The following is a 25,346-nucleotide window of genomic DNA, read 5'->3' on the forward strand; positions in this document are numbered from 1 at the left end:
GAAGACACAATATTTAGGTTAAGATGGGAAAATGAGTGAAACTCACTGCTGGTGTACACCCTGACTAATACAGTAATACTGAGATGTTTATCAGTACACAATGTGTCATTGTTGCTGCCTCGGGAAGTAACTCATGCTTAGAAGCTGTGTTGTTTATTTGCACAATTACACTCAAAACACACATTTACGGATATTGCGTTAATATGATAGTTGTTCCACAACACATGGACTTGACAGATTTGAAGACAAATTTGCTTTTGGGTATCATCTTTTTGTAGTTGCCAATGGGAAATCAGTATTGCAGGATGTTAAGAGAGTTAAGTGACAGAATTACAAACCGCTATATTTTATGTACTGTCAGACTGCCACTCATGTAACTCAGCCACCTTTTCACAAAAGTATTTGTGTTCAAGTTCAGACTGTCCCAGATCTTTTGACCATATTTGGAGCTTTTGACAGGAGATAATATGACATGCTCAGGGGCCAATATACAATACAGGATATTGTTCACTGCAGACCAACATGAGCAAGAATTTTCTGCTCTGCTGCACCTCACCCTGGCGATGCCAGGCTCCTAATAGTTCAGTATACTGAGGAAGGTTCTCAGTCTGTTGAGGTTTTGCATGCAGATGGAAGATAAGATGACTAACTTGTGCAGGCTTAACATTGGCTGCTCACTCCTACACTCTAAAAAGTCATTCAAGAGAACTACAATTCCTATTGCTTAACTTAATGCATAGTTGCAATACAAACATTCTATTTTAATGATTTAGATAAACCTTTTCAATTACAAACATTATTTGGATTTAAAGTTGACATAACAAAGTTGGCAGTTGAACTTCAACTTAATATCGTATGTAATTTAAAGTCAAATTTCTCTATTGGTTAATTTAAAACCAAATTGAAGTTGAGGTAACTTACTGAAATTGGCTTTATAACTAAGTTTTCCTTTACCTTTAAGTGAGGCTCTTATGTCAATTCCCCTACCTACCGAATACTGGAGCAATTTTTTAATTAAATTTTTTATTGCCAACTCAGAATTATGGTAATTAAGTCCATCAAATTCTTTATAAAATACGTGGAAATACTCGCTGGAACGACTTCCTTTTTACAAGTAAACAACTGAAAAACTTATGCTACCAATCGTTAAGTAAGTGGTAATTTAAAATACTTTTGATTGCAAAGGAAAAGCAAATTCCTTTAAATCAATGTAGTTTCTTGGTTGAACATACTTTCATAAGAAGTTGTCACAGTACTCTCTCTCTTCTCTCTCTTCTATGTCTCTATGTCACCTTTTCACTCTCATACCTCACAGATCTCAAGTAGTTCTTTTGGGTCATGAAGGTATTGTCACTTTGGTTTGNTGTGTGTGTGTGTGTGTGTGGGATTGATTCCAGGCACATCTGCCATCACAGAGACAGTGGGTCCTTTATTACCCAAGCCCACGCAATTCAACTGACAAATCCTGCTCCATGCAAACACATGCACTCACATGCACACACTTACACAAACACACTCAACCACTCACGTAGACAGTTGAAGAAAAGAGAGGGGCCAGGTGCTGCAGCGCCATTTCCTTCTTTGTTTTCCCTCCCTCCCCCTCCTCTTTTTTTCTCTTTGGTATGAGAGGAAACCAAAACCCCAAATTCAATATTGTAAAAGGCTTGTGGTGAAAAATAAGTTGTCGGGCAAGTACCTTCAATTCCATGAGACAATAATACATGCTACATTTAACCAGGTTTAAAATGCAGGTGAGGCATAGATATTTTTTGTGTAATGCAGACACAACTAAAATTTATTCCAACTTTATTTCTGGGACAAATTTCATTAGCATGGAAACACTACATGCTTTAAATACTTCAATAAGACATTAGAAAGTGTAAAAATGCCAGTGAAAGAATATATTTGGAATAAATTACAAACACAGCAAAGTGCAAGCATTTGTGAAGTCAGAATAAGTTCAGTTTTGTGGTATTGGTGGAGGCTTATTCAGGAAAACAAACACAAGACTATAAAATAGTTTTGCATTCATTTCATCTTTATCTAATAAATGACACAAGTTTGTGTCTATAGTAACAAGAAATGTTTTGCAAAATGTTAAAACTCACCTACAGTCATAGTCATGTCAATGTTTGAATTGTTTTTTATAAAAGGAAGCAGTTGTGTTAGATGAAGGTGATTTCAAGTTTCAGTTCTCTGTTGTACTCTGTTGAGTCGTAGTACTTTGATTTTAGATGCAGTTTTTTCAGAAGCACATATCAATTATGTGTTTGTTCACAGATCAAAGCCTCTTCAGGATGAAGATGTGGTTTGTGGTGATTTCTGAAACCTGGAAGAGTGCCATTAGCCTGTAGCATTGAAGTAGCACCGATCCGGCTCCCAGATAGCAGTGTCACAAAAATAAAAATAAAATCTGAAAGACTTTTTGTTGACATTCTCCTCCATAGGCAAGGCCAAGAGACAGGTTGACAAGTGTCTCAAAATGTCTCGGCATTTAAAGAATATTAAGGGCCATTTGAGAACTTGTGCAAGATCCTAAATTGAGGTCTAACCTATCCACAAGACCTGCACAGAACACAGAGTAATATAAATTCATATGAATCCATCAACTTTAGGATGATTTGAAGATGTGATAACAAAACCTGATATCGTAAAGCGCTTTAGGTCAATAACAATGATATTAAATGGTTATTTCTTTATTAAACAAACACTGAAAGCTATGTTATGCTCAGATTTGACTGCTTTAATTTAGAATACCATTATAAAGTCATGGGACTGATTGCACTCTCACTTACACTCTCTCTATGTGTACTCCCATTTCCGGCCAGTCTCCCTGTCCCACCAGCAGTTTAACACCTGACTGCTTTAAATGCTGTCAAGTGAGTCTGTCTGTGGCTGAGGCACAGACAGTAGATTAAACTGGGGAATACTCTTATTTCAAAATAAAAGCACAGATTTGGTTAATCATAGCGTGAATTGAAAAACTAGTGGCTTTAACTGCTTAAAATAATATAGGTACTGAAGAATAGGTTTCACCTTGGCTCAAAATGAACTTGCAAAACAAGTATGTTTGTAGGTGCAGTAAATGTATATGTAAAAAAAATGGTCATCTAAGGTGTTAGTCTGCTTAAAAAGTAGTTTATTACAAGAAAATATAAGAGGCACTGTAATGGAAAAATACTGCATCTGCATGAAGAATATCAAAGCAAGTTTCTCTAAGTTTCTCTAAGTTTCATTAAAGCTGAGTGGAAAGGCTACAGGCCCAAAATGTGTTCTCATAACATCTAGGTAAACACTAGTGGCTGTACATGGGAAGAAGAAGTTGTGCATCCCATGTGTTTAGACTTTTGATGCCTGATCCAGCGTGTTTAGTCTTCTAACGTCTGTGAATGAGTACACCCTGTACACCCAGCTGTTGTTTTCCAGCATGGGATTGTTATACTACCGTTGGAGTAAAGACCACGCCTGTACATGTATAAGAACACTATGCTGCCTGGACTCATGTGTACTCTCCTGCAGACTGCTTGCATTCTGCATGACTTGTACCTTCAAAGCTTTGAATAAAACGAGACAAAGACAACTCGGACTACTGGACTTTATATAGATCATAGAAAATTTCCACAACAGGCACAATAAGTGACATGGTACTCAGACTGTATTTAAAGGTGTACATAGCCAGTGTGACATCACCCATTGGTATGTAGACAACAGTTCTGAAGCCTCAAGTTTGGAATCTGGCCATTGTATCTTGAGACTGGACATGATGAGCAAAGATGTGACTGAAAACTCAAGGACACTATACACAGAGTACTCTAACTCAACAACAGTAGGCAAAGTGAAAAAGTCTGCAAAATTGGCTGCACATTTAATGCGGCTTTCTCCTCTCTGACTGTCATCTGCATGTTACCGTTTTCTAAATCTTCAACAACAACCTCTAAGCACAAACCTGCACAACAAAATGTTCAAGTTTGCTGAGGCTTGGGTCAAGTGGTAAGGTAGCCCTGCTAGTTTTTTTTTTCTTCTTTTTTTGTAAATTAACCATTTTATGGACAGTGCTCGCCAGCCTGCAGGCAAATGTTCCACCAAAATAATTCTCCCATCGCTACTTTAGCTGAATGCCAAATCTACATTCTTAACTCATCTTCGCCCAGAATGGTTGTGACTGTTTTAAAGAACGACAAACAAAAGTTTTTTTTCACACAAAAGGAGAATAATAATGAGGTGTAGCCTAGCCAGACTGCTCTGTTATGCAGACTGTGCTGGTTTAGCGAGACTGTGCCTGCTTATAAGGTAGCAGCCTGTCAATCACAAGGTAGCTCTAAAGCAAACCCTCCTTTTATCATCTATTTTAACCCAAATGAAACAAGCAATTGAGACTCCTTTACTGTAACACGTCAACATTAGCATTTCCATACAGTTTATGATAGCAATACACTACAATCAGTGGCGGTTGGTGAAAATTTTTGGTGGAGGGGCGCAGTCTGCAAATGACCTTTTATTCTAATAAGAAATTAGAATATGAGTAACATCAGGCACAACTATTTACAGGAATGTAAACTGTCTACCTTTGGAGGATATTCTAATCATAATCTAATTTAACATCATTAAGACTTCCCAGAACTAAATTTCAAAACCGTTCATCAGTATTTACAGGATCTGTACAAACTGGAAAACACACAACATAAATAATGAAAAAAAAAAAAAGAAAAACACTATTCAGGGCTCCAGACTAACTTTTTCACTAGTTGCACCAGTACAACCCACTTTCACATTTTGTTGCAGCTCCCGCCTGGTCACACACAAAACGTATGACTTGCTGAACGTTTTCTTATCGATAGACGCTACGATTTACTGATGCTCCCTAAACACCCCACATAGCGGGCTGTGGTAGATGCGGCTTGGTAGCTGTGTTGTGCTCTGACAGGTGTGCGACCAAAAATGACTTTAAAAATAATAAACTAGGGTCAGATCAGATTTGTCAAACATTAAACCGAGTTACATGTATTCTACTCGCGGTCTTTTCTATGAGCGGAAAAACAGTGAATGCAGGTGCGCTTTGTTTTTCACAAGAAGACCTCATTTTTAGCGTAAATACTGCAGTACACCGAAGTCATAAAAGTACTATTTTCCACCAGTGTGATTTACACAGTAGCTTCCTGTGCCAGTTACAGCGACACTAATACAGCTTCATGATTATCATGCTCATCAATTCACACACCCCCAAAAAAAGATCCCAAATGCAGTCTGGAGCCCTACTAATTGAACTTAATCTTGTCTCTTCTCTCTTTCTGCTCTGCAAACTTCTCTATTACTTTTTGGTTGAAGTCACTCATCTCTGTGAGCAGCGTCTTCTCCATTCACAGCATCACGACAGTAGCTGTCATCTAGTAGAAGCGCGAGGGGAAAGGCCTGATGGTGTCAGATATGTATTTAAAGCGCAGTCGGAAGAGCTTCAAGTAGTAAGGGAAATATATGAATATCTGCCAACAAATCGTTACCAAACAATTTCTTCACCAGTATGTTTGTAAAGGTGTGTAATAACATGTTTAAAAATGTTGAAGTTCAACTCCTGTGGGAAACCCTGAAAAAACCATGAAGAAGAATTTCTCACAGTTTCTGCGATTGCTAGCCATGGGAAAACAACTCTATTTGACAGGTAATGATGATAATACTGCTATTACTTCGAGCAATTGTAGAAACCATGAGAGATTCTTCTTAACCACATCAAACGGCTCTTAAGACGCCCAAGAGATCCAAGAATCTCTCTCTGAAAGACAGGAGGGCTACCTGCTCTTCTGTCACGCCTTCACAGGATGTGATACGGTTTCTGCAATTGCTGGCCATGGGAAAACAACTCTATCTGACAGGTAATAATTACACTACTGCTATTTCTTTGACAAATAATAATAATAATAATAATAATGATAATAATAATAATCATCATCATCATCATCATCATCAGCATTATTGTCATAGTAAAAATCTTAAAAATAATAATAAATGTATTTCTGTTTCACATTATACTTGACCCAAACCTGGTGCATTTTTCCAGGTTTTGTGCAGGGGACGTGGATGAGTACATGGACATCTTCCTTGACACAGAAGTCACCAAGAAGGGAGTGATTCAGACTGGTACTGCGATTTTCCAGTACATTTATCATGGATCAGATACTACATTGGGTGAAATTTGGTACAACATATTCTCAATGAAGGCGGCAGCAGGAGTGATCAAACCAAAGGCTCTACTTCCAATGGAGGGTGCAGCTGCACAGTATTCACTCAGTGCCTACCTGCAGACCTGGGACTGGATCCTTCTACAGAGCATGTCTCTGAACCTCAGTGACTATGGATGGACATTAGGTGTGCATGAGTATGAGCTAGTTCCAACACTGGACCCCATGGCTCCTGAGGAGCTACTGAAGTTCACGAGCTGTAATTGACATGGAGATTGCAGCAACTGGCGGTGCAGCTGCAAGAAGAATGGGGTCACGAGCATCTCGGCCTGTGGAGTGTGCAAAGGCATTACATGCAGAAACTGCAGTCATGACGTTGTTGAGTCTGAAGAAGACGTAGACAATGACTCTTGAAACTTCTGACATTGTGAATGGGAAATAACTCTGAGTTTTATATGCAAAATTAAAGCTACTTTGAATGCAAATGTAAAAGTGAGTGTGGCCTTTTTCAACAATGGAGTTACCATGGTGAAATATAAATGCTAACAGTCAACTCAGAATCATGAAAAACCCTGATTTGACCCCTCATAAGTTACTTAAGGCCCAATTTTAAAAAATAGATTTTTTGACAATCATTTATCGGTACCCTAACCTAAGCAGGTTTTTTCAGGTTTCAACATCTTCAACATTTTAAAGCATGTTATTACACACCTTTACAAACATATTGCTGAAGAAATTGTTTGGTAACGATTTAGTTTGGCAGATTTGTGAAATATCACATAAAATGCCCTTATTAAAAGGACAGTTTTGATATCCAACCACAGAAGACAAAAGCAAATAAAGACAAAATAAATTGGCTTATAGCAAAAGTGGGAGGGTCCGGGACGCACCGAGTTGCGCCCCGTGAGAAAATCTGCAGCTGCCAATCAGAGCCCAGGCCAAGGTCACATGATCACGAAAAATTTTCGAGCTACACACACAGTCATGTGGCCGGCGCCGCGCATCCAGGAAGTTTAAAATTAATAAACAGGCAGTAAGGACTAATTTAAAATTTGTTAATAATACAAATATTGTTAATGTGGCAAAAGAATATGAACCTTATTACTAATTTTATTATTACTTTGTTGTAGTTAATTCAAATTTAATATTGTATTTAAGAACTACTTTTTATCTGGTCATTATAGTTGCGCTGTATTAACCAACCGCCACTAACTACAATATGTCAAGCTGCATATATTGGAAATTCCACACCAGTCTGCTGACTTAGTCAAATGCATGTTTGAGCTGGGGATTTTTTTTTTTTTTTTGAATGTGAAAGTCGTGAGCGGAAGCAGTCGTCCCTGTACTGACGTAAGCTTGACAGAAGCGCTACCGTCTGCTCACTGACGCTGTCCGTGAGTAGGAACGTGCCCGGCGGCTGTGGTTCACGCCTCAGTACGGCGTTTTCTTCTACTTCACACTTTCTGTTTTTAAAACTTCTCAATTTTCTCAACTGTGCTGAAGACGGACAAAATTGTTTGAAAACTGCAAGAGACGATTTTTAATTCCCCTCTCCCCTGCGTCTGGTCAACCTGCGTCGCTTTTACTTGATTGACTGGAATTGAGAGTCCACTCCAAGTTGTCGCCGCGGTCTGTAACGTTTGGTGACTTTTTTTTTTTTTAATTTTCTTACTGGACCCTTTTTGTGTGGAACAGAGCGAAAAACTTTGAACTGCAGACTCTGGACATCACAACGTGTTGTTGTGTGCAGGAGGAGACAGAAACCTCACAATACAACTACTTAAGGTAAACCTACACACCCTGAGAAAATACTAACGCTAATCATACTGCTACAAGCTAGGGCTACGTTTTATGATGCTATAAAAAATACATTTTTACATGTCTGATATTCTCTAGCACCTTCATTGTTGAACGTTTCTTCAAATTATGCTGTCACTGTTAAATTCTGATTTTCTTATTTCTTAAAAATACAAGTAATTATTATTTATTCTGTAACATAACGAGGCGACCCTGACTGTGCTATGAATCTGTTGGACTTACCATGTCATTCACACTCTCTTTTCAAGGTCTGATCAGGCTATCTGTAATTAAAAATTAATAATTAACATGCCGGGTTAGCAATCCTTTATTGTTAAACTGCCGAAGCCCCATAATTAATGTGTTGTTTATTTCATTTATCTCGCATTATTTTTTTACTATAGCATTGAGAATTGTTCCTCCCATGTGCATGTGAGGGTCATGAATGCATTCATTTATTGTTTACGGCATGCACCATGGCCGTTGTACTGTTTTCCTCACGCTTGTAAGCCTAAGAGGTAATGTTTGGGTTGATGATGGTGCATGAAGGCGCACATCAAAGTCAGAGAACAGAAACTTTATAGTTCATGTACCTACCTCGCTCTCCTTACAGTCGTGGTGTATGGTTTCCTCACTGTGAGAAGGTGCAAAATCAAAAGACTTCACAAACCCAGCGTGAAACACGGCATTGTCCTAGCACACTGGTAAACTGGCACATGCAGAACAAAGCAAAGCATTTGAAATTGAAAGTGCATGAATGACACACGAGGGATTTTTTTCGACGCGCTTCGTTTCTTGAAATGCAAATAATGCAGAAGATGTGTGACTCATTACAAGAAACCCTTCTCCTTTGTGATGACTTAAGGTTTCATAATGAGGAAAAGAAAGCATGCAGACTAAACCTTGTTACCCTCACCTAAGGCCACACTGGGGTGATTTAGGCCTAATAATGTGCTGGCTTTTGTGTGTGTGTGTGTGTGTGTGTGTGTTGTTCTATTGATTTGTTCATCGCCCCAAAGGAAATATCAGCATTCCACCTGCTTCTCCAATTTCCTCACTGAAGACTTCAAGATACACACACATAAACACATGCACAGACGTGCACATTGCATCACTACAGTGCTATCACAAAGTATGCAAGCTCCTAACACAAGTGTAGCCTAGGGAGCATTCCACATCAGCCACATTACACTGGTCTTCCACTTCAACTTGAAACATTGCTGTGCAAAAGACATATTCCTCTCATTCTTGCTTTGACACAGGTATTATTTTTGTGTTTGTTTCACAAGATGATGCGAAAATGCCCAAGTTATAGTGAAGACTTTCAGCTAGATTTCTAGAAGTCTCACTTTCAGGTACTTTCACCGGAGTTGCTGAGAGTGACTGTTGTTTTTACACACAAGTCGTGCACCGTGAATACTATGTGTTGTAAACCAAGATGACTACAGCAGCCATAGCGTGCCAGTGGCGTCCTGTAATGTGACTCAGGAAAAACAAACTTTGAAAAAATCTTACCATGTAGCCATGTTGGCAGCAGTGAACAACATTGTATCACAGAACAATCTTATCACTGCAGTTCCTTGAGCAAAAAGATGTGAGGTCAGTGTGTTTCCTTAGAAGAAATGTGAGAAAAGGCTTTTCCTTGGCAGGTTTCCTCAGGGCAGCTATTGTTTTTTTTACAGTATGTAATACCATACAGTTGATTCTTCCATTATTCTCAAAGGAAAACTCTAAAGAGCTAGGTAATTAATCCAATAAATTCTAATAGAGACATTTTGAACCTTATACCAGGCGCTTGAGTTTTTGTTTGAAAATTAAAATTTTTAATATAGTTATTAACCTTTATACCTCACATTTAATTTTTGCCACACTTAGCAGTGAGAGCTGCAAGTGTGTGTGTGTGTGTGTGTGTGTGTGTCTTTGTCTTTTAACTATTGGCAAACAGCCTAGGAACCAGCCAGTGATCTTTGACCCTTATTCATGCTCACTGTCACTTCAACTCCAAAGCCTGACAACAAAGAGCAGCTTTTGTTCCTTGGATTACTCTTCCATGCGCATTCTTTGCTGCTTCACTCTGCTGCTTGTAGAGAACAGGGGCTAAATGTAGACAGAAAACTCCACTCAGTCCCAAAACTGCAGCTTCTGTCTGCTGTAAATGGGGGAAGCACAATGATCTGGTCTACTTTGTTGTTAGGTGAACTTAAAATTCCATTTGCAAGCTGCAGCTGAATCCAAAACAAAACTGCTGCACTGAAAGTATTGATACTGTCACCAACATAGAGGGACAGGAACATAAAGCAGTTTTAGAAAATGACATTCAGGTGCTTTAAAATCTTTGACAAGGGCAGGAAGTGGTATTTTAAAGGTGCGCTACCGTTCTAAAACAGTTCCTGAAAGTTTACAGGGTTTAAAATTAAGATCGATGCTGCATGTGTAGCTTCAATCCAAATCAGCCTTTTCATAGAAACCACAGTTAAGTATAATTGTTATTGTTTGTAGTAAAACTCTTGGCAGTTTAAATAACTATAGCCTTGTCATCACCACGAGATGGTGTGTGTCAGTTAAAACTTTGCATGGCTCTATTTAAGCAACAGAACTAAACACTAATATCAACATGCTAACATACTCAAAATGGCAATACCAACTTACTGATTTTAGCATGTTTTTGTATGATGTTTACTGCCTAACTATCTTTATTTGGCTTTTATGGCCAGAGACCAATTTCATAATGGCACTAGAGAAGAATTCTGGTTATCACATAAGTCATTAACTTTTATTGTCTGAGTGCTTTCCCAGTAGTTTTTAAGACTTTTTGCCAAATAAATACAAATGTTAGGATGCCAGTAACATAAACGACGGGGGTTACAAGGCATTTCCCTCTTATGACAGTAAATGTCTCCCCAAAATTTTGTTGCAATACATTCGGCCTGATAGATCCACACTTCATCAGTAGTCATAAGAAAACAGTGGAGAATGTTTAGAAATTTTACTATAAGTGCATTTGATGCAAATTAACATAAAAGCACATGCATGCAAAGTTTGGTTGCTTGAAAAAGCTCCAAGGTTGCTCCCTGTCTGATTCATAAGCAACCTATCGTATTATTTTGAATAGAGCACCGACCTTCACCGTCCATTGCTCTTCCTGTGGCTTCTGTGCTTCTGAAACATGCTAGTCTGTAGTAACCTCCGTCTGCACCAACAGCGTTCCCTGGGTGAAGGCTGTGGCGAGCAGAGAACAGTGGTTGCCCTTGCGAAATTGGCTTCATTGTCTAAAAACACTCTAGAACCCTCTATCAACCACCACCTATCCCTAAGCGGCAACCCGTTTGTAATGAAGGTCAGCTTCATTACATATATGGGAGTTCAGATTCTGGGATAAAGATTTAATAACACACAAGACAGTGACTGTTGGATAGTTTTAATAAGTGTAGCTTTGGGGATAACATGTGCTGCCATGTGCTGTTTGATGGCTTCTCCTCACAGCACTGGGTGAAAACCCTGGTGAGGCCGACAAGACAAAGAAAATAAAAGTTTTAGTAACATGATTAAGTGATTGGACTTAATAACTGAATCACTATAGAAATGGGTATGTGACATTATTTTAACAATGTGTAAATTGAAATGTTGGAGATGACTCACCTCTCTTTTGTCTTCTCAAGTGTTCCAGCCAAGAGTGGAACACCTTTTTAAAGGGTCCAGTAGAAACCAAGTGTAGATGAGCAGAGGGTGAATATTAATTTATCAGGTGATAAAATAAATACATTGCTTGATGAGGATGTCGGTAGTCGTTTTTAGGAAATAAATACTGAGTTTTAATGTTTGTTATTATAGTTAAAGGTAAAGATATATTGTATTTTTGTGTATTTCTTGTGTTTGATTATTTTAGGGTAACACTTATGTTGGTAGGGGGCTGAGGGGTAATTAGGGGCTGCCTATAAAAGGCTGGCAGTTGAGTGAGAGCAAGAGCAGAGGGAAGGAGTGCCACAACACATGCCACCAGTTAACTGCTTTGCTTTGGTTTTTTGTTTGCTGTTTGTGTTTTTGTAATGTTAATGTCAGTGAATAAACACCAGGTTGATCTGCACCTTATCTCCCCTCAAACCTCCTGCTTTATCCAGCCACAAAACAGTTATCCTAACACCCTTGATGGCCTGTCCCAAGCGCTGACGGACTTAATGTCAGGGTGTGCACAGAGACCAGCACAGGGTCCCCATCTATTGACACCTGATCCTGGGTGGAACCTTAACCTTAGCGTGGTGCCACAGTTTCACCTTTATCTTTATTTATTTTATTTGTGTATAAATGTATTTATTTGTGATTTTCATTGTTGGGGGGGAATATTCGGAGATCACAATTGCTATCCCGAAACATACCTTTAGCATTTGAATTAAAAATGATAACATTAAAAACAAGCTGACAGAGTGATGAACGATCATTCTGTACTCTCAAATATTTTGTACACTTATATTTTTTCTGCAGTTACTTACTGGCTTTAAAGCTGTTAGCTAACGCTATGCTAGGTTGGCATAACTACTACTGACATTACTATAATCTGTAATCTGAGTCTGGGAAGGCAGATTTCTTAATATCTTACTAATTAGCTAGATTGTACCCCCACCCAAAAGCAAAAAAATTCAGGCTCAGGATTATTTTTCACTTTAAGCCCTGAAAATGTTAAATAATTACTAGTATCGGCAGAAATTAAACACTTTATCCTCCAGCCCCACAATACTTATTCAAATATTTAAGTCAAAACCACCAAACATTACTGCTAATATAGCTAAAAATGAAGATAGACATGCTGCACCTTCATAAATCTTTAAATGACTCAGACATCACTGAGCAGAGTTGGCTCATTGTCCACTATGTCTGCCACTGTTATCTGCTGTATGTGTCACACATTATTTGGGCTGTCACACCGTAGTGTGTGAAGTCAGACAAAACTTGCAAAGATGATTCATCGAGGCGAGTGAGTCAGACGCGTGTATGATGCAGAAATGGGACGGGAATCTTTGAAAAATGCAAAGCAACAGGCAGGGAGATCACAAGGGTTGGAGGGCCTGTCTCTTTTACACACTTGTTTTTTTCAATTTCTTGTTCATTTTAATGCCTGGTACCACTGAAGGTATATTACCTTAAGAATACCATGAACACAACAAAAATGCAGCTGATTACATAATACTTTATGTCCTATTTAACATCTTTAAGCTTAATTGTAGGGTATTCCAGGGTATATAAGAGGCCATTTCATGCCATAAGCAGAACTGCACATGGAAACGCCTAGAGTGGTTTCCTGCTTACATTCATGCCACAGCACAACTCAGAAGTTGTCAGCTCTCACATAATGCCTAAAACAAAAGAATTATGTGGCGACACAAAGGCAGCCATCTTGGCACTGCTGGACATTGGCGTGAGTGAGAGACAGGTAGAGAAAAAACTGAAGATTTCCAAGACAGTTATTACACTTAGAGAAAACAAGTCGAACATGGTGCTACCAAATTTCTAGCTGGTCGTAGCAGGAAACGTCTTTCTACCCCATGAGATGACTGTGTACTCATCAGTTCCTGTGTCAGGACTCGTCGTCAGACCTCCTGGAGTCTTAAAAATGAGTGGCAATGTTGAGAAATGTGACTTATTCAGCAAGGACAGTTTGAATCCGACTTCTTGAAGCTGGTCTGAAGTCACACAGGACAGGAAGAAGCCCTTCATCAATGAAAGGCAGATGAAAGTCCAGTTACTCTTTGCTGGGGATCACATGGATTGGACTGTTGGTGATTGGGCTAAAGTTTTCTTCAGTGATGAATCCAATTTTCAGTTGATGCCCTCTTCAGCCAACTTACTGGTCAGGAGGAAGCCTGGAGAAGCCTACAAACCAGACTGTCTTGCCCCTACAGTAGAACATGGAGGTGGATCAGTGACGATCTGGGGTTGTTTCAGTATGAGTGGAACAGGGCAAATGCAATTGTGTGAAGGGCCAATGAACCAGGTCATGTACAGGGCTACTTTTGAAAACAGTCTTCTTCCATCAGCTGGAAAACTCTTTCATGCCTCGAATGACTGGATATTTCCACAAGACAATGCCCCTTGCCACACGGCAAGGTCAATTAAAGCCTTGATGGAGAACCAGAACATTAGAACCATGCCTTGGCCTGCTCAGTCACCAGATCTGATCCAATTGAAAATCTGTGGAAAATCATCAAGTGCAAAATGGAGAACCACAAGCCCAAAAACAAAGCAAATATGTTTGAATTTGTGCAACAGGAATGAGCTGCTGTGACAGCAGAACAATGTCAGAAGCTGGTGGAGAGCATGCCAAGACGCATCTCTGCAGTCATCAGAAACAATGGTTATGCAATCAAGTACTAACTCCTGTGTGTCTCATGTGACTAACACAGACACAAAAGAAAAAAAAAGAAGTGTGTTCACACTTGTAACCTGCTGTACATGGGTGGGCTACACTTGTTTGTTTCCTTCCGGGCAACTTCTTTCTTGGTATACTGTCTATATGTGGCTATCAAGGCCAAGGGAGGCCATAAGAAATATAAGTTTTTTGGTTATAATGTGTGAAAAAGGGCTGGTGCTCTGAGTGAGCTGGGATAGGCTCCAGCCCCCCCGCGACCCCAGTGAAGATTAAACGGTGTATAGATAATGGATGGATGGATGGATGGATGGATGGATGGATGAAAAAGGACTATTTAGTTGTTTCAGTTTATTTGCCAAATAAATAACAAAAACATTTTTAGTTTCAAACAAAGTTTTGAAAGATTTCTAAAATATTCAAGTTTTCTCGTTTTTATAACAGGTGGTCTAATAAATTTGTTAAGCACTGGATATGATTCAGTTAAGCAAGTGCTTGGGCTTAAGGCCTGACAACTAGCCTTAGCTAGACCAAGCTTGATGTGTTTCATTTATTTCTAATGTTTATGCATCCTCCCTTACTAAACACAGTGACACTCCTGTTTGTAATGCAACCAAATAGTACAATACACACAAAAGTTTTAAAAACACTGACTTGTAAAAAAAAAAAAAAGAAAAGATCTTAACACAACTCGGTTCTTTTCTGTCTTGCAGCATGGTGTTTCCAGACAGCTTATTAAAAGATTACTATTAGCAGAGTAATTAGTTAACTATTATGTCACATAAAGGTTAGTTAGGATTGCTGAATACCACCTGTTTAAGTGTCACAACAATGAATCGTAGCCTGTCGCTCTGTGTTGTTCAAACATTCTGTGTGCGCACACATCCATACGTGTGTGTGTTTGTTTATCAATCTGTCTCTGTGTTGCTGTGTGGTAGTCAAAAGCTTAGGTCCTTCTCATGTATCAGGTGTGTTGTTCAGCGTACATAGTTGTACATAACCAACTGACCCCCCAGTCTGTGCAGTTTGATATTTTTCCTTCTCTCTGCTGCGTTTTGTCTGTCTTTTCCTTCTGTTGCTGCCTTTCTGCATTGTCTGTGCTTCAACCAGTTCCTGTCTGTCTTGTGATGTTGAGCAGAACCGCAACTGTTGTGTTTCCTTACTAAAGTCATCGTCTGCATCTCTCACCACAAGTTCCCACTGTCATGCGTGCTGTACTCCATGTAGTCACAGATGTATGTATGTTAGCTTTCAGATTACAAGTTGAGAACATTGCTAAATGTGTCAGTGCTTTGACAAAGCCCACAGAGGGGTTATCATGTAGGCATTAAGTAAACCTTCAAAGTCTGTGTGATGAAAACTGTCTGGGATAAGTTGACTTCATTGTTAAAATTGTGTGTATGTGTGTGGCAATTTGACGCATCTGTTTGGTAACACTCAGTTAGCAAGTAATATGATGCAAAATGGTGGCTTTTTTTTTTTTTTTTTTTTTAAGGAACTTTATATTATACTCTTTTTTTAAAACTCTAAATACTGCAGTTCCTTTACCCTTGAAGCAAGAACAAGCAGCTTGGTATAGGGTGAAGGACAGAGTAACTTACTGTCGCATATGTGCGCATGCCAGTTAAAGGAAAGACTGTTTCCATTGATAAGAGCATGAAAAGCCTCCTGTGTGTATTTTGAGCCTGAACTCATTTGTATTCATTGATACGAGAGTACAAATGACAAACTAGGCGTCTGGATAAGAATGGTATCATTATAAAAATGTTTTATTATGTCAAACTTGTGCTGCCTTTAGAGACCTTTCTTTATTTAGGATGTGTGTCTGCACATAGTAAGAATGTAAAACGTATGCTTGTGTTGCATTAAAATGTTCCTTTTATGGTTAGAAACTGGCTGGGAATGCACGCTGCTTTTTCATTTATCAGCAGCTGGGTGGGGTTTCTTGTTTGCTGTGCAAATTGTGGTTCTTCCTTCTTATGTAGTAATAAATCATAAATTTGTTCCTCTTTTGCAACTGTATTTCAGTTTTTGTTTCTCTGTGGCAGTTGTTACCAATGGAGCGCCAACCAACAGATAGCCTGAAGATTATGTTCTTCTTGATCAGCCTCCTCTTCACTGGTAAGATAACCACATGGGAAACATACTTTTATGTTAGTTTGTTCATTTAAAACTGTATAGCTTCACTGTGCTTGCATCTACATGTGGTAAATTATACTGTATGTTGTCATGGGTAGAGATATCAAAAAGAGACATTCACAAACAATATAAGTTAGAAACTTCAGAAACTGCCCATCTCTATGAGACAGATAATGAGATTTTGGAAATATGCTGATTACATCTGAATGTCACTGCTGATTGTGGCCAATAGGCAATCAAAGTGCTAATAAACGAAGAACAGTGTTTTGTTGCAAGTTAAGATGGGCTCCAGTGATGGTCAATACAGCTTTAAGCATTTGAATAAATAAATCATATCCGTTGTTATAAATTGTACTCTGTAAGTCTGTGCAACCTGTGTTCTTCATCATGTCCAGAAACTAAACATTCAAACTGTGAAAGCTGTGACTGTCACACACAGGGTTTTTTTTTCAGCTCTCACAGGTTTAAAACAGGCTTGTTTTACTAAATCTTTAATTTACCATTGTTACAGCCATCAGACTGTTGCCAGTCACTGCATAAACTGTGTAAAACCACCTTTGTGTACTGAACATTTTTATGTAGTGTGGCCTCATCTGTGGGTTTTCACGTTACCATTCACAGTTCCTATTTAGACTGACTATGTAATGTATCTTAGCAGGTTCAAGTGAAAATGACCTCTTCTTGGACTTCTGTGGCACGTGGCGTCATGGCAAGGGCTCTCTGAGCCTGAACATAGACATCTCTACAGGCTGTGATGGGATCTCGATTTCAGCCAGTGAAAGCTCTCTGTCCATCCATGGGAAGATCACAGCCCAGTGTAGGAGATCTGATGTAATTCCCCTCAACCAATTTGGACTTGATTCAGTCGAGGACAGTCCTTTCTGTCTGTTTTGGGAGCCATTATTGGACCAGCTAAAGCTGCAGGTAAATCAGAAAGGAGGAAATTGAAATGAGGTTTCTTGAGGATTATGTTTCCCACCAGAGGTCCCCACCTCTCATATCCAAAAGCTAATATAATCTAGACTCCCTGTTTTTAACTGACTCAATGTGAGAGGGACACATCAGTAGAAGGGTGGAAGGGTTGAAAACAAAACTACCAAGTTATTTTTTTCTTGGTAACTGGAGTATCAGTTCTGAAAGTGAAAAATTGAAATAGCAATGCGTTGTACTGAAATGCTTTCACATGAAATATGTTAGAGTCATAATACTACCAAATGAAAATGAAAATATGTACAGTATGTGTTTGCTACACTAGCTTTATTTTTGAAGATTGTTATGATGATTGTTTTCATTTTTTTATTGTACAGGTTGGAGAACACAGTCTTATTCTGTGTTGGCCTGGCAGCCTGCTGGACACTTGCTGCACTGATCTAAGTCATGGCTCCAACACAGCTAAAGCCAAGTATGGCATCATGAATGGAATGGTTAGAAATGACGTTATCACCGCTAAAATACAGACAGCCTATAACTTTGGAGGAAGGTCCACCAAATGCAGTAAGAAATAATGGATGTTATCGGCAGAAAATGAAATATGTTTAGCAAGATCCATGTTTTGCTAATTGCACAAAAATACATTTTCAGTTAATGTTCTGCTCCAGTAAATTTGTTTTTTTCATATTGTTAACATTTCTTGTTGATCAGCTTAGTATATTAAAGTATGTGTGAGTCAGTCACAACATGAACTTAAGATTTCAATCAGGTTTCTGCTTCGTTGCTACAATTTGTTGTACGTCAGATTCAAAGCTGTGCTCGTTTTCTTTTTCTTTGCAGAAGCATTATGTGATCAAGTAAGCCTGGAATCCACCTATTCAGACAAGTAATTTCCTCTCTCTTTTTCAAATGTTGTCTTTCATCTGTACTGAAATGCACCATCAAACCTTTATAGACACATCATGACAGGGTGTTTTTGACAACATCCTTCCTCGTATGCCTTTGTCTTGATTGCTAATGCTACTGTTTTAAAAGTTATGTAATCAAGTACACAAACTTTAAAGAAAAGCAGGAAGCTAAGCTTAGAGTTGGGGTGGGAGCTGCAAAAACAGCTTTGCTCCTTTTAATTAGACATCTGAAACCAGAGTTTTTAACTTCAAATCATGGTGGGGTGTGTAAATGTCTGTGTTTAGGCTTGAAGACACTGTGACGAGGATGAAGAGCATTGAACATCCCTGCGCTTATAGAGCTGAGGTGGAGATGAAGGAAGGTTTCAGAGGCTCCAACATCATATCACCTGTAAGACATAAAAGAGTTAAAAGATGCCACAACTTAATTTATTGAATTTAAATCCAATTGCCAACAAATACCATGAACAGACTAAAGCTAACAGTGTATCAGACCGTCTCATAATTTAGTACTTCACCAGCATCTATGTATTACTCAACTCCAAGATCCTGCTAGTCTTGATCTAATTGATTGTGGCAGCAGTAGTGTGAAATTGCTGTGAATTTGTGTACTCCTGAGTATTTACAGCAGTAGTGCTGTATGCAGGGGATCTATTCAGATTATAACACGCTGTCTGTGCTCAGTGTAATTCACCCAGTGCAACAGTATAGCACACTGTGAACAGCACCTAAGCTCTATGGTGCAAATGAATAACATATCAGACTTTGAATATACAGACAGTAGTTATTATTTAAATCAATCAACTGTTGTTTTTAGTCTTTGCATGGGATTTGTTACCAACAAGTAACGTATAGAGCAACGGCAGTCTCACTTTTTCATGCATTACTGCTACAACGTTGCCTCCACAAGCCACAACAGTGCGGTCACAATAAGAGTGTATTGAGACCACACTGTTTTTTTAGCAGCACATTTCTAAACAACCCAGAGAGTGTTAATTGAAGTTGAGGGCAGTGGTGGTTTAGTTCAGAAAAATAGGTGAAAGGTTAGCCCCATGAAGGTGAGTAATTGCAGCATTTTACTGACAAGTAGAGACTGAATATTGAAAGCTGACATTTTTCCTTCAAACTACCTTAAAATAGAGCCAGTTGTGTGAGTACCCAGCAATCTAGAAGGAGATCTTCTCATTACAACAGTGGAGGTGGTGATACACACTCACAAGCAGAGCTGCCGGTGGTGCAAGTTGTGTGATAAGTGTCATTCCGAGTTTGTGTGTGTTTTGATGTAAAGACTTCTTTAATTGCATAATTACCAGAATAATTAAGAGGTCATTAAACAATTTATGTCTAGTGGTTCACGATTTATGTATTGACTGCAAAGTAAATGTTACCAAACCATGGCGCACTCTCTCTAATTGTGCAAACTCATGATCCTTTCTATGTACATGTTCTGTTTCCAGACAACTACAGGTGAATCTTCAGAGCCTACTGCCACTGTCCATCTCCCTCCTGCTTTAAAACAAGTTGCAAAAAATAATAACAAAGTAGTCTGCACTTTCTTCCGAAACAACTCCTTGTTCCAGGTAGGACTAAGCAGAGATGTCAGATGACCTCATGCACCTGTCTTCCTGCCATTTTTTTTGTCAAAGTTTTGAGTTGAGACCACTGTACTTTTTCAACTGCCAGGAATGCTTACAAGCTAAAATATGTTTGTTCCTCTGTGTGTACACATGTAAGCTGTCTTATATGAGAGAAAAGTAAAGATGTGTGTCTGTCTGTTCCAGGAGGGCTACAAGGAGGTTAAAGTTCTCAATGATGTGGTGGGAATCAATGTGGAGAATGAGATTATCACTGATCTTTCTGAGCCGATAAGGATTGGCTTTCACCACGATGCTGTACCTGTAAGTTTGTGGGCTTTTGATCTGCATGATCAACGCCCAGTTTGTCAAAAGCTTTACGTCCAAACTTTCTTGTTAAATTTAAGGACATGCTAGTTGGATCAGACAATAGAAAAGTCTAGTTATTTTGGTTTACTAATGAATGGTAAAAATGTTTGGTGGTCCACATATTTTGTGTGAACCGTATGGTCCAATGTTGCACAGCCCTGACTGTTTTCCTTCACCTGAAAGACTTATTATACCAAATATAAGACTAGCTTGCAAATATGTGTCAGCAGCGGATGCTGTTGAATAAAAACAAGATGCCTTTCAGTTCCGTGACGCCTGCTTGTCTACATCACCAGTGCAGAGATCACACAGAAACCACTTGTGGGTTTCTTTTTACCTTACTTCTTGCAACAGATTGTGCTCTATATGCTGAGGACGGTACATTGTTGCCTCTCTTTAGTGCACACAGCAGCCCATAAAAACACCTGCTAGTTTCTATATTTTTACGACACCACTTCTTGTCATTGGCAATGTGGTGACCCACAGCAAACCATATTTTGCATGTACGATGTAAGTAATAAATGTCACTAAGAATTTAGAGCTCTTAAAACTTTGTTAAAAGGAGTCAAATGTGTGCAGCATCTTAACAGGAAATTATTGGAGCTCATGTCTGTCTTCTGCATTTCAGAAAGTGCAACCAAGGAAATGTGTTTCATGGGACACCAGGAAAGGTTGGACCTATTGACAACCCTTTTTACTCAACTTGTATCTATCTATATTTTCCTGGTTGTTGACCCTAACTCCTCGAAATGGAATTGCATATGTTTAAATTTGTATTTTCTTATGCAGATCCTTTGCAGGTGAAATGGTTGGTGGATGGATGTAAGACACAACAAAGACGAGCAACACACACCGAGTGTCTGTGTAACCATATGACCTATTTCGCTGTGCTGGTGGTGAGACATGCAGACAGACAGATCTTATTATTATTGTAATATAATAGTTATTCATGACAGTCACATTAAATACATAGAAATGGAAATATAGACAGTCTCACACTGTGGTGTATGAAGTCCCTGTTGCTGTGCTAATTGTATTCTGTTCTCTGGCAGCAACTTGAGCCTCGACCAGTGCACCACCTTCTGGCACTCACCGCCATTACATCTTTGGGCTGCGCTGTATCTTTCATCAGCTGCATTGCTCTCATTATTTTTCTCTGCAGAAAAAGGTAACAGTTCTACTTTGTGAGGGTTTATGTAATCTTCTGAAAAAGAGGTCTCTAATTTTATTTTTTACAGTTGAATTTCCTACTTAACATGTTTCTCCTTTCAGGGGGCGATCTAAGGAGCAGTCTATACCCATCCACCTGGGCCTAGCTGTGTCCCTAGCCTTCCTCAATCTACTGTTTTTCTTTACGGCGGTCCTGGCCAACGTGGAATGGGAGAGCATGTGTGTCTGGGTGGGGGCAGTCCTCCACTATGCCCTGCTCAGCTCCTTCTCTTGGATGGGCATAGAAGTGTTCCACACCTTCTGGTTGGTCTACGTGGTTTTTAACCCCTCCCCAAAGCCCTACATTTGGAACCTGGTTGGCTTCAGTGAGTGTGTAAAGTACTATTTCTGAACAAATACCTCATGGCACATGAAGATGATATAAATATATGACCGTTGAATCTTCTTTTCTAGTTCTCCCTGCTGTTCCTGTTATCATCCTGGCTGCAATAGGTGATATTTATGGACAGAGAGATGTGGTGCCAAGTGATGACATCTTCAATCCTTATAAGATGTAAGCTTTTCTGTATTTGATCTAAATGTATTTGGAAAAATACTTACTGTGGAAGAAAAGAAAGCACTGTAAATAAGTAGAAATGGTCACACCCCGTTGTTTTGACACAGCAGAGTCATTCCGTCTCGATTCACTGAATGCCCAGCCATATTCAACTTGACTTTTTTGTTAAGTGGTGAACTTTGATTGTGCTGATCATGTGTTAAATCTGGGGCCATAAGTAACACTAGTTCTTCATTTAAAACTCTTAAAGAGGGGTGGAGTCATACTCTACATTTTTAAAGCACCTATTGGTGCCAATCACAGGAAAAGAAATCAGCTAGTTAGAGTGAACAATAAAGGTTTTAAGGTTGGTGGAACATTGGTATACAAAAGAACATGGACATTTTTTTTTACCAAATTTACACCATCATAAAATTGATTTGTGTTATTCTATCAAAGCAAGGTTGTCCCTTTGCATTCCATGTATACATATCAGTGAGCCTGCACAATTTCAAGACTCCAGCTACATTATTTCTCAAGCTATGGCACTTTAAACATTGCTCCACAGATTGGCATGAAGAAAATGGCACAAAAATCCACTCCAGATTTTACAACTTTTACTTTCTTACATACATATGCACAGAACAAGAAATCAGGCAAATATAAAATGATCAGACATGAACTTTTTGGTGAAATTTGGTGAATTGAGGTTAAATGATCCAGAAGCAAGGTGATTTGGGGAGCGTTTAAAAAAAAAAAAAAAAACACCTGCCTAATTTGACCATTATTCTGGCACTTTTGCTATTCCTAGGTGCTGGATGAAAGAGAACGACAAGGCTTTCCTGGCTCACATTTGTACCAATATGACGATCCTGGCCATCCTGGTACCATCGGGCATCGTGATGCTCTTCCTTGTGTACAGACAGATCCGCAAAAGGGATGAATGGAAGCAGAACCGCGTAGCTTTCCTCAGCATCTGGGGCCTCAGCTGCCTCTTTGGGACAACTTGGGGTCTGACCTTCCTGGATTTTGGACCCGTCTCTGACTTCATTGTCTTTCTCTTCTGTATCCTCAACTCCTTCCAAGGTCTGTCAGTCCAGACTCTACTTGGGGTTTAAAATTTGTTACACTCAGCTTAACAAACACAACTATCAACTTGTGTGAACTATTACTACTACTTTTTTTTCCCAATTTATAATAAAACATGTTAGGACAGAAACTTGCATTTTTTGCAATATATAATGGTTTTAAAATTTGACTACGTCGGCAAAACAAAAACAACCTCTGTGTAAACAAGTGTTTTAGCTTCGTTTCAAATACAGCCATTATTTGCGTTTCTAGGTGCATATCCCAATAATTACTTACACTTGGCATTCAGGTGCCAGTGTACATAAAACGCAACTCCAGAGGTTACAGAAGCAAACAGGGTCAGCAGCATTTTCAAAAGTTGAGTTTGAGTGATTATTTAAAGCTGGAATAGTGCGAAATGAAGAGGTCAACCTGGCTGAAGTTATGCAACATAAAATGTAAATGTATATTTATAAATCAGTTTTCGAGCAGGGGCTTTTTCATTGTTGGCTCAGAGACTGATGACAGTGTATGTGGAGCCAGTGGTCCATTGTATCAGTGTGGGAAAGAGACAATGGTCACAGTTAATCAAGACTTTCTCTTACTGGTGCCTATCAGAAGCACAGCTGCTTCCGCTCACGTGCAGCCTGCTTGTTTTTTTTTATTCAAATCCAAACCCTCAATTTATTAACCCCATTTTTGCTGAACATTCGTAGCTGGGAAAGAGAATTTTGTATGCTGGCATGCAGCATTGTAATGGTAAACTGCCTCAGCCTTCACCTTTAGTGTCCATAGCCCTACTTAAAATGCGGAATCTTCACATACACAATGATTAGACATTAAGTTCTCACTTACCAGTACACTTAGACTTCATGTGTAGTGTTTACAGCTAAGACAATGGAGCATATTATTTCGATTTCACCTCTATTCAGGGCTGCACACATTCAGAAATAATTTAAAAAGAGTGACAATATCTGGTGGTTGTGTATATGTTGAATTTCTTTTTTTAATTTAGAAAATGCTTTCAACTTTTTGGTATAAATGACTGAATTGTGGTTCTGGTCTGTCCCCAGGCTTCTTTCTGATGTTGCGGTTCTGCATGCTGGACTGGATACGAAAACAGGCTGCTGGCTCTACTCTTGGCAGCACCAGCACCGGATCTACCAGGCAACACATGCTACAGGAGAGGGGTTAAGTGGACTACACAAAGTTGTGGATCAGAATTAGGGCTGATCTGAATAGCAATTTCAGTTCTCTGGATATTTGGCCCCAAGTAATGATGAATATCCCGAATATTTGGGGGTGCTGTGCGGGGGTGGCGGGTGGGTATTTGTTCCGGGGGGGGGGATGATATTTGGAGACCAAAATTGATATCCCGATTCCATTCCAGCACAGTGAACAAATCGTCGGCTTTTCAGCTATTCAGGTCCAGCCCTAGATAGAATACAGCAGCAAACTCAAAGCTGCAGCAGACTATTTTTTACACATAAAGTCTACATACCAACATGATAGACAAAATGCAGAAGAATGCTCCACCACTGTAGATTCGCTGGTTGTCCAAGTGACATTCTGTGTTAAGGTGTCATAGCTGCTGAGAAATATGAGTGGCAGCTCTAAAAGTGAGCTAGCCCTATATGTTCTACACAACTTATTGTTCTGCCGTCCTTTAATAGTGAACAATCCAGCTTAGCTGTTTCGGTTAGTACAAGAACACAATGAGTTTGGAGCCACTACCGGTTCCTAGGCAACGTTAAGTGGTAGTAAGACAAAAGTAACTAATTTATGTTTTATCAGTCAACCAGTATCAGTCATTTTTGAGTCTGTTGTGTTCATAAGTGATCTCACGGGGTGAAGAAAAATACATTTTGACAATGATCATTTTTGTACAATTAAAGCTACAGTCGTCACATGTATAAGACATTTGGGTTTAAATTAGCTAAATATGATATATAAATACTGTAAATCTTGCTGGAAAAACTTAAATCAAACCCCATCCACTTAGCAGTCAAATAGATTAATAAAAAGATACCTGATCACTTGATTCTTCTTCTCTGGGCCAGTGGTGAAGAAATGACACACTCAGGAACGTACAATAAAGGCCTGGAGCCTTTATTTACAGAATACCTAGACTGGTTCTAGTTATAGAAGGGAAAGAATATATTTGAGATTTAAAACTGTACATTGTGGATAAACTTAAGGCTAATTATGAGACAGGGAAACAGGAGGAAGTTGAATGATTGCAGGTTACTATGCTGTTTTTTCTATTATTTGTTTGTAGAGAAAAAATATATATATTATTATTGAAGCGCTCCTTGAACCTTAGAT

At 39.0% G+C, this 25,346-nt stretch overlaps 1 protein-coding gene across 4 annotated transcripts; it reads left to right on the forward strand.

Annotated features, from left to right (window-relative positions):
- The first annotated feature begins 7,530 nt into the window (after positions 1-7,530).
- Positions 7,531-24,374, forward strand: adgrg1 (adhesion G protein-coupled receptor G1). Of its 4 annotated transcripts, none has more exons than XM_008279198.1 (15): positions 7,531-7,958; positions 16,377-16,449; positions 17,126-17,391; positions 17,775-17,961; positions 18,238-18,283; positions 18,591-18,696; positions 19,763-19,885; positions 20,087-20,203; positions 20,877-20,919; positions 21,038-21,144; positions 21,301-21,416; positions 21,521-21,783; positions 21,872-21,971; positions 22,765-23,039; positions 24,095-24,374. In XM_008279198.1, the coding sequence occupies exons 2-15, from the start codon at positions 16,386-16,388 to the stop codon at positions 24,214-24,216; spliced, it is 1,935 nt and encodes a 644-aa protein (XP_008277420.1). In that variant the 5' UTR covers positions 7,531-7,958; positions 16,377-16,385; the 3' UTR covers positions 24,217-24,374. The 4 variants fall into 4 exon arrangements, with proteins under 4 accessions (XP_008277420.1, XP_008277419.1, XP_008277418.1 ...); XM_008279197.1 differs by having other exon boundaries at positions 16,357-16,449; positions 17,123-17,391; positions 24,095-24,372; XM_008279196.1 differs by having other exon boundaries at positions 7,532-7,958; positions 17,123-17,391; positions 24,095-24,370.
- The last annotated feature ends 972 nt before the right edge of the window (positions 24,375-25,346 follow it).

Source organism: Stegastes partitus, unplaced genomic scaffold, assembly GCF_000690725.1.
Source record: "Stegastes partitus isolate 25-593 unplaced genomic scaffold, Stegastes_partitus-1.0.2 Scaffold147, whole genome shotgun sequence".
NCBI lineage: Eukaryota > Metazoa > Chordata > Actinopteri > Pomacentridae > Stegastes > Stegastes partitus.

Excerpts from the sequence above, each read along its gene's own strand:
- adgrg1 (XM_008279197.1), top strand. The coding sequence starts at position 16,386 with ATGGAGCGCCAACCAACAGATAGCCTGAAGATTATGTTCTTCTTGATC. Across the intron at positions 17,392-17,774 it reads TGGACCAGCTAAAGCTGCAG|GTTGGAGAACACAGTCTTAT; the intron begins GTAAATCAGAAA and ends TTTATTGTACAG. Across the intron at positions 18,284-18,590 it reads GAATCCACCTATTCAGACAA|GCTTGAAGACACTGTGACGA; the intron begins GTAATTTCCTCT and ends GTCTGTGTTTAG.